Below are 9,704 nucleotides of genomic sequence, written 5' to 3'. Positions count from 1 at the left end.
TGTGTGAGAGTATTTGTGTGTGTGAGTGAGAGAGAGTTTAAGGATAGCACTGCTCTTTAGTCTGATATGTGTGAGTTACCAGGCAGCACTGCTGTTCTGACTGAAGTGTGTGAGTTACAGGGCAGCACGGTTCTTCTGTCTGATATGTGTGTGTGTGTGTGTGTGTGTGTGTGTGTGTGTGACACTGCTGTTCTGTCTGATGTCTGTGAGTTATAGGGCAGCACTGCTGTTCTGTGTGATGTGTGTGTATTACACAGCTGTTCTGTCTGATGTGTGTGAGTTATACGGCAGCACTGCTGTTCTGTCTGATGAGTGTGTGTTACACTGATGTTCTGTCTGATGTGTGTGAGTTATAGGGCAGCACTGCTGATCTGTCTGATGTGTGTTTGTGTGTGCGTGTGTGTGTGTGTGTTTGAGTGTGTGAGTTACAGGGCAGCACTGCTGTTCTGTCTGATGTGTGTGAGTTACACTGATGTTCTGTTTGATGTGTGTAAGTTATAGAGCAGCACTGCTGTTCTGTCTGATGTGTGTGTGTGTGTGTGTGTGTGTGTGTGTGTGTGTGTGTGTGTGTGAGTTACAGGGCAGCACTGCTGTTCTGTCTGAAGTGTGTGTGTGTGTGTGTGAGTTACAGGGCAGCACTGCTGTTCTGTGTGATGTGTGTGTATTACACAGCTGTTCTGTCTGATGTGTGTGAGTTACAGGGCAGCACTGCTGTTCTGTTTGATGTGTGTGTGTGTGCGTGAGTCTCTGTGTCTGTGTGTGTGTGTGTGTGTGTGTGTGTGTGTGTGTATGTGTGTGATTGAGTTACAGGGCAGCACTGCTGTCCTGTCTAATGAATGTGTGAGTTACAGGGCTGCACTGCTGTTCTGACTGAAGTGTGTGAGTTACAGGGCAGCCCGGTTCTTCTGTCTGATATGTGTGTGTGTGTGTGTGTTTGTGTGTGTGTGTGTGTGTGTGTGTGTGTGTGTGTAACACTGCTGTTCTGTTTGATGTGTGTAAGTTATAGGGCAGCACTGCTGTTCTGTCTGATGTGTGTGTGTGTGTGTGTGTGTGTGTGTGTGTGTGTGTGTGTGTGTGTGAGTTACAGGGCAGCACTGATGTTCTGTCTGATGTGTGTGAGTTATAGGGCAGCACTGCAGTTCTGTCTGATGAGTGTGTGTTACACTGATGTTCTGTCTGATGTGTGTGAGTTATTGGGCAGCACTGCTGTTCTGTCTGATGTGTGTTTGTGTGTGTGTGTGTGTGTGTGTGAGTATGTGAGTTACAGGGCAGCACTGCTGTTCTGTCTGATGTTTGTCTGTGTTACACTGCTGTTCTGTCTGAAGTGTGTGTTTGTGTGTGTGTGAGAGTTACAGGGCAGCACTGCTGTTCTGTATGATTTGTGTGTGTGTGTGTGTGTGTGTGTAACACAGCTGTTCTGTTTGATGTGTGTGACTTGCAGGGCAGCACTTCTGTTCTTTGTGACGTGTGTGTTTTACACAGCTGTTCTCTCTGATGTGTGTGAGTTACAGGGCAGCACTGCTGTTCTGTTTGATGTGTGTATGTGTGTATGAGTCTCTGTGTCTATATGTGTGTGTGTGTGTGTGTGTGTGTGTGTGTGTGAGTGAGTTACAGGGCAGCACTGCTGTTCTGACTGATGTGTGTGTGTGTGTGTTTGTGTAATACTGCTGTTCTGTTTGATGTGTGTGACTTACAGGACAGCACTGCTGTTCTGTGTGATGTGTGTGTATTACACAGCTGTTCTGTCTGATGTGTCTGAGTTACAAGGCCTGTCTAATAAATGTGTGAGTTACAGGGCATCACGGTTCTTCTGTCTGATATGTGTGTGTGTGTGTGTGTGTTTGTGTGTGTGTGTGTGTGTGTGTGTGTGTGTGTGAGTGTAACACTGCTGTTCTGTTTGATGTGTGTAAGTTATAGGGCAGCACAGCTGTTCTGTCTGATGTGTGTGTGTGTGTGTGAGTTACAGGGCAGCACTGCTGTTATGTCTGATGTGTGTGAGTTACACTGCTGTTCTGTCTGATGTGTGTGTGTGTGTGTGCGTTACAGGGCAGCACTGCTGTTCTGTCTGATGAGTGTGTGTTACACTGATGTTCTGTCTGATGTGTGTGACTTATAGGGCAGCACTGCTGTTCTGTCCGATGTGTGTGTGTGTGAGTTACAGGGCAGCACTGCTGTTCTGTATGTTGTGCGTGTGAGTTACAGGGTAGCACGGTTCTTCTTTCTGATGTGCGTGTGTGTGTGTGTGTGTGTGTGTGTGTGTGTGTTACACTGCTGGTCTTTCTGAAGTGTGTGAGTTATAGGGCAGCACTGCTGTTCTGTCTGACATGTGTGAGTTAGAAGACCTTACTGCTGTCCTGTCTAATGAATGTGTGAGTTACAGGGCAGCACTGCTGTTCTGTCTGATGTGTGTGTGTGTGTGTGTGAGCATATGTGTGTGTGAGTGAGAGAGAGTTAAAGGGTAGCACTGCTCTTTAGTCTGATATGTGTGAGTTACCGGGCAGCCCTGCTGTTCTGTCTGATGTGTGTGTGTGTGTGTGTGTGTGTGTGTGTGTGTTACACTGCTGTTCTGTCTGAAGTGTGTGTGTGAGTTACATGGCAGCACTGCTGTTCTGACTGAAGTGTGTGAGTTACAGGGCAGCACGGTTCTTCTGTCTGATGTGTGTGTGTGTGTGTGTGTGTGTTACACTGCTGTTCTGTCTTAAGTGTGTGTGTGTGTGTGTGTGAGTTTCAGGGCAGCACAGCTGTTCTGTATGATGTGTGTGTGTGTGTGTGTGTGTGTGTGTGTTCGTGTGTGTTTGTGTGTGTGTTACATTGCTGTTCTGTCTGACGTGTGTGAGTTAGAAGACCTTACTGCTGTCCTGTCTAATGAATGTGTGAGTTACAGGGCAGCACTGCTGTTCTGTCTGATGTGTGTTTGTGTGTGTGTGTGTGTGTGAGAGTATTTGTGTGTGTGAGTGAGAGAGAGTTTAAGGATAGCACTGCTCTTTAGTCTGATATGTGTGAGTTACCAGGCAGCACTGCTGTTCTGACTGAAGTGTGTGAGTTACAGGGCAGCACGGTTCTTCTGTCTGATATGTGTGTGTGTGTGTGTGTGTGTGTGTGTGTGTGTGTGTGTGTGTGTGACACTGCTGTTCTGTCTGATGTCTGTGAGTTATAGGGCAGCACTGCTGTTCTGTCTGATGTGTGTGTGTGTGTGTGCGTTACAGGGCAGCACTGCTGTTCTGTCTGATGTGTGTGTGTGTGTGTGAGTTACAGGGCAGCACTGCTGTTCTGTATGATGTGCGTGTGAGTTACAGGGCAGCACTGCTGTTCTGTCTGATGTGTGTGTGTGTGTGCGTTACAGGGCAGCACTGCTGTTCTGTCTGATGTGTGTGTGTGTGTCTGTGTGTGTGTTACACTGCTGTTCTGTCTGAAGTGTGTGTGTGTGTGACTTACAGGGCAGCACTGCTGTTCTGTGTGACGTGTGTGTGTTATACAGCTGTTCTGTCTGATGTGTGTGAGTTACAGGGCAGCACTGCTGTTCTGTTTGATGTCTGTGTGTGTGTGTGTGTGTGTGAGTGAGTTACAGGGCAGCACTGCTGTTCTGACTGAAGTGTTTGAGTTACAGGGCAGCACAGCTGTTCTGTCTGATGTGTGTGTGTGTTACACTGCTGTTCTGTCTGATGATTGTGAATTACACAAGTCAGCACTGCTGTCCGGTCTGATGTCGTTGTGTGTGTGTGTGTGTTTGTGTGAGTTACAGAGCAGCACTGCTGTTCTGTCTGATGTGTGTGTGAGTTACAGGGCAGCATTGCTGTTCTGTCTGATGTGTGTGTGTGTGTGTGTGTGTGTGTGTGTGTGTGTGTGTGTGTGTGTTACACTGCTGTTCTGTTTGATGTGTGTGACTTACAGGGTAGCACTGCTGTTCTGTGTGACGTGTGTGTTACACAGCTGTTCTATCTGATGTGTGTGTGTGTTCACTGCTGTTTTGTCTTATGTGTGTGAGTTAAAAGGTAGCACTGCTGTTCTCTCTGATGTGTGTGAGTTATAGGGTAGCACTGCTGTTCTGTCTGATGTTTCTGAGTTATAAGGCAGTACTGTTGTTCTGTTTGATGTGTGTGTGTGTGTGTGTGTGTGTGTGTGTGTTACACTCATGTTCTGTCTGATGAGTTTGAGTTACATGGCAGCACTGCTGTTCTGTCTGGTGTGTGTGTGTTACACCGCTGTTCTGTCTGAAGTGTGTGTGTGTGTGTGAGTTACAGGGCAGCACTGCTGTTCTGTATGATGTGTGTGTGTGTGTGTGTGTGTGTTACACTGCTGTTCTGTCTGATGTGTGTGACTTACAGGGCAGCACTGCTGTTCTGTGTGACGTGTGTGTGTGTGTGTGTCTTACACTGCTGTTCTGTCTTATGTGTGTGAGTTATAAGGCAGTACTGTTGTTCTATTTGATGTGTGTGTGTGTGTGTGTGTGTGTGTTACACTGCTGTTCTGTCTGATGAGTTTGAGTTACATGGCAGCACTGCTGTCCTGTCTGATGTGTGTGTGTGTGTGTGTGTGTGTGTGTGTGTGTGTGTGTGTGTGTGTGTGTGTGTGTGTGTGTGTGTGTGTGTGTGAGTGAGAGAGAGTTAAAGGGTAGCACTGCTCTTCAGTCTGATATGTGTGAGTTACAGGGCAGAACTGCTGTTCTGTATGATGTGTGTGTGTTTGTGTGTCTGTGTCTCAAAACATCACTGTCTGGGCCCACGGTCCATCCTGACCCCTGCTAAGTGTTTCAATATGTATGCTTCCATCCCAAGTATGCCTGCACTATAAAGCTGTGCTTTTTACTGTACTGCACTAATGAAAAGAGGTGTTCTATAAAACAGACTAAAACACCAGACAGTGTGCTGGAAACTTCTGTCTGTGAGCCCTTTTCTCCCTGCTGTTTTAGTGATGCTCTGAGCACTCACAGATCTAGTGCCAGCACTGCCACATTTCAATAACCAGAATTGTCCTGTTTCACCTGAAGCCATGCATGGGCTAAATTCAGAACACACTGTCCCAAATGTACTTAGTAACATATTCTTTTAAAATGCATAAAAATAATAACCTGTTCAAAATACATTCAGATACATTTTAAAAAAGCATAAGTGAATTGGCTGTGCTGTACTGTCAGTATTAATTGTCACACTTTTGGTCAATGTTAGAAAATGAAAGTTTTCTTACTTAGTGCTTTTTAATGGTGAATTTATTAGCCATTGAATGGTGAATTTATTAAGAAGGCCAGTCACTCAATATGAAAAGATTAGCAGTAGTCAGCTTTGATTTTCCCTCCCAGTTTCTGCTCAGTAAAATGGTTTTTGCCTACATACTTCATTATAAATCTGATTTTTTTGTCAAATATATTATAAATAGCCATGACTGGGCTTATCATATAGGAAATGCATTAGTAGACCATTTGCTGCTATTATTGCTGAGATATTCTCCTAAAAATGCATAAAGTATCTGTATTCTGAATACTGCCTTTTCAAACTGTATTGTGGACAGTTAATTATTGTATGTTGAATTCTGGATTGTATTTGGAACCTCTCTTTTTTGGTCTTGTATTACAGCTCTGGTATTTAAATTGTGTATGTGTGCAACAGCAGTTCTCTTTTTGATAAACTCCATAACACTATCAGCAGAGCTGATCCTGTCAGCACGTAAGTAAACATTGCCTTGCCAGAAATGTTTCTACTATCAACAAACTATAATTTATTAACTAAAGTAAATTGTGGATTGTGTGAATTCATAGTACAAGAACTGGATTGCTTAAAAATACTAGGACAACCAAGGGTATTTTTCAGTATTTGATAGGTCCTTTTCTATCCTTGAGCACTTATTGTTAACAGCTTTCATGTTTTACTTTATCTAACTGATCTAAAGAAACTGCATTGTACACAGTCTTTAATACTGTCCACACACCTCTCTGTGTGTTCACTGCAAAAATCCAGACGAACCAGTCTGTGTGTTCACTGGAAAAATCCAGATCAAATCATTTGTGTGTGTCTGAGCATTGGTTTCCTTCTCATAAACAGATACCTCAGCTTCTCTCAGGTTTCATTTGGTGATAGATATTGAAACCTGGATCTGAGGAGCAGTATTAAACCCATCCAGAGTAACATACCCAGTGGAATCTTCCTTTTAATGATCCACTCTCTGTGGGCTTTGTTAAGATCCCACTCACACTGTCCTGGCTGCAGCTCTAGTAACAGTTTCTTGTAATGAATATAACTTCCTTTGCAAACACAATTTTTCTGGTTTATTCTAAATATTGAAGCCATTTTGTCTCTGCTGCCAGTAAAGCAAGAACAGCTTTTTATACAAGTTCCCAAAGGCAGTTGTCTCATTCTTAAAATTTAAATCCTTTAAGTAAACAGAAGGGACATTTCTTTAAACCCATCAGTACTGGTTACTCAACATCAGTGTGTGACACATGTAACAGGGTTTTTGACTGCCAGTGTACATAACAGTTCCTTTTTACTTCCAACACACACATTGCAATGGTAAAATTTTTAACAATACTCTGCAATATTAACCTTCATCATAGTAGAATAATTAATTCATTTTTTCATTAGCATTATTGAAAAGTACTGATTAGGGACTCCATTTCCTCTTTTGTTTATAATCATTAGGAAATGGTAAACGAACAATGGAAGATCTCCAAGTGGTTCTCCTTCCATTTGAATGGGTGTTTGCCATTGGCTATATTATTGCAATCTTTGTAGTGGAGTTATCAAAACAAAAAGGTAGGTGGAGACAGTCACAGAAACATCAAAACAAATAATCACAGAAGATCTAGTGGGCATAAGATGGTCTGTTCCAGTTTATGAGATTGTTTTGCAGGAGTCCTTTCCTAGTGTGTCTAGTGTAACACCTTAGTGTTGCACTAATCAGGCTCAGGTGTTTCACTGATCAGATAAAGAAATATTTAACAATCAGGCCAAGTAATCAGTAATCAGACTAAGACATTCAGTAATCTGACAGTGTAATCAGGTCCAGCTGTTCAGTAATCTGATTCAGCTATTTCACTAATCAGACCCATGTATTCAGTATTGAAGAGGTGTCCAGCATTTGTTGATGTAAAAACATCTTGAACTGGTTAATGAATCTTAATGGACCCCACTGTGGTAGCTCAGACTGGTGTGTATTACCGAGCCCTTTTATCAACAGAACATCATAACAGCCAGTTGCACATGCCATCTTAACATAGCCCCATACTACTACATAACACTATGTGTTTCTCATTTAAAATTGCATTTATGTAAAATTGCTAACAACTAGAATGAATTACATTTTATTTAAAACTACTGTAGAACATCAAAACAACTGGTTTATAGCAGATATATAACTTCAACTTCAAATTTTGTCTAAAACACAGATAAAGAAGATTATGAAGAAGAAGAAGAAGAAGAAGAAGAAGAAGACGAAGAAGAAGAAGAAGAAGAAGAAGAAGAAGAAGAAGAAGAAGAAGAAGAAGAAGAAGAAGAAGAGCTAGATGCAATACAACTGAACCGTGTAGAGGACTCAATACCACAGCATCCTGCAGAGGTAGGATATCCCACACTCACATTCTTCACACACTACAGTAAACACAGACGTATGTAGTGCATCATGCAAGGCATACTTACATAAACATCTGTAGCGTATTAATCATGGAAGGCACAGTCACTGTTTCTGATATACGGCTATAGAAGTGTAATTCTGACAAAAACAAACAAACACAAACAAAAAACAAACAAAAAAACAAACAAACACAGTCAGGGGGTAAATAAGAGTTTTAGCAGAGGTAGGGCCTCATTTATCACAATGGTTCCAAATGCGCTGTTAAACACAGCCTAGTTTATTTGCAAGTTTTAAGAGAAGATAAGTGCTAGAATGTGTATGGCAGGGTGCTGCTCACACAGATGACCCAGTGTCACACCATATGACATTAAGTGTAAAACCAGACTGTTTGCATGAGTTACATGTTTGCATTTGGAAAACTGAAGTGATGTAACCTTTGATCTTTGCTGATACCACATTTATGTTTGTGCAACATGGGAGAGTCAAAGGGCCCTGGATTAGGAGCCAGAGAAGTCACATGGTTTACATTAACCACAGATAAAAAACAATTATTGTGTATAAAAATGTATCAGAATCATCTTCAAAGTCATCCTTAGAGTAGGGACATTTGATGGTCTTGCCTCCAGCTGAATGCATGTAGTTCTAATTTTAGTTCAGCATACATTTTGTGATTAATGACATCCATTTAAATACTAGAAAAACATTTGTGCTTCTATTACTTTATCTCAGTTCTGCCTTTGCCACCATCAAGTAAAGTACTTTTATATAGACTTGTCAATGAGGAACAAACCTCAGGAACAAACCCGAATTACTTTGTTGAAATGGACACATTTTGAGCAGATGTGGGGTCCCCCAGGGTTCTGTTCTGTTAAAATGCTTTTTTCCATTTAGTCCAAGACTCTGGAATGTCTTACCAGAGCTTTGCAGATGATAATCAGATTTATTTGCCTCTCTCACCAAGTAACTGTGGTCTCATTGACTCACTATGTCAATGCGTAAACATATTACAAATGGGATGTTTCATCACAAGAATTTTACCACTGTAATTTTGGGACCACTGTAGTCAACTGATGAACTGTTAATGTCTAAAGATGAATGTAAAATAAATAAGAAGAATGTATGTTATTAATAAATTAAGCATATTAATCATACTGTCTCTAGGGTGGTCACATGACAGATTCATGACCTGCAGAAAAGCCTTCCCCTGGAATGAATGTCTGCGTTGCCATGGAGAGAGGGGTCAAGTACGTTATGAGAAGCTTGAAGATGAGATGGCCTGCTTCCACCGCTGGAGTCCACAAGAGGCATTAGCCCTAGTCTGCATGCACAGGTTTTCCTTCTTGAAGTGGAGTTTCTCCTCAGTCTCACACTAGAACAGAATAACTGTATATTTATGTGTAAATTTGTAACAAGTCCTGTTACCAATGTTAAAACCAGTGCTATTTTGGCTACATCCACCATTGCAAAAAGGATAACAGCACACACTCTTTATGAAGCCAAAAATTTATTTTCCCTGTCTACATGACAACACTGTAAACTGAGTTTCTGAATATCTTTATCATGGAAGGAGCTATGCAGTCTTTGCAAGTAGAGAAAAGCCAAAACACATAGAAAAAGCTGAAAAATAAATAAATAAAATAAAATAAATAAATATATATATATATATATATATATATATATATATATATATATATATATATATATATATATATATATATATATATATATGCGAAGGCCTTAGATAATGGCTGTTTGAGCAGCTGACCAATGGAGTGAAAGTACTAAACATCCAAATCCAATCACCTGTCAGCTTTATGCTTTATTACGTACTAGGAGGACCCAGTGTGTAGTGAGGCTCACAAAATGTGGACAAAACCAATGAGGGTAGCAATGACATCTGAAGTGTCTGTTTGTTTGCTTTGGCATTTATTATTAATTACAGAATTTTTTAACAGTAGAGTAATGCTTACACGGGTCCCCACTGCCCTGCTCAGATTTAAGTTTTCCCTGTTTAATCACTGAGCACCAGTGTTATCTTATGATTCATTCTCCCATATGTTCTTCCAGTACTGTTCTCTTTCAGCTCTGGGTGGATCCACAGTCAGAGTTATGCTGAATTCTGACTGAGAGTGCACTTTTTA

General features: G+C 41.5%; 1 protein-coding gene across 2 annotated transcripts; it reads left to right on the top strand.

Moving 5' to 3' along the window:
• Positions 1-2,548: 2,548 nt before the first annotated feature.
• Positions 2,549-9,222, top strand: LOC145655624 (uncharacterized). Of its 2 annotated transcripts, XM_081709116.1 has the most exons (4): positions 2,553-5,660; positions 6,633-6,746; positions 7,379-7,548; positions 8,725-9,221. In XM_081709116.1, the coding sequence occupies exons 1-4, from the start codon at positions 5,591-5,593 to the stop codon at positions 8,746-8,748; spliced, it is 378 nt and encodes a 125-aa protein (XP_081565242.1). In that variant the 5' UTR covers positions 2,553-5,590; the 3' UTR covers positions 8,749-9,221. The 2 variants fall into 2 exon arrangements, with proteins under 2 accessions (XP_081565243.1, XP_081565242.1); XM_081709117.1 differs by having other exon boundaries at positions 2,549-6,746; positions 8,725-9,222.
• Positions 9,223-9,704: the final 482 nt, after the last annotated feature.

The sequence above is a fragment of the Electrophorus electricus genome, unplaced genomic scaffold, assembly GCF_041902795.1.
Source record: "Electrophorus electricus isolate QZ-2024a unplaced genomic scaffold, ASM4190279v1 Scaffold296, whole genome shotgun sequence".
Lineage (NCBI taxonomy): Eukaryota > Metazoa > Chordata > Actinopteri > Gymnotiformes > Gymnotidae > Electrophorus > Electrophorus electricus.
Note: the sequence above shows the minus strand (reverse complement) of the source record. Positions and strands in the feature narration are given on the sequence as shown.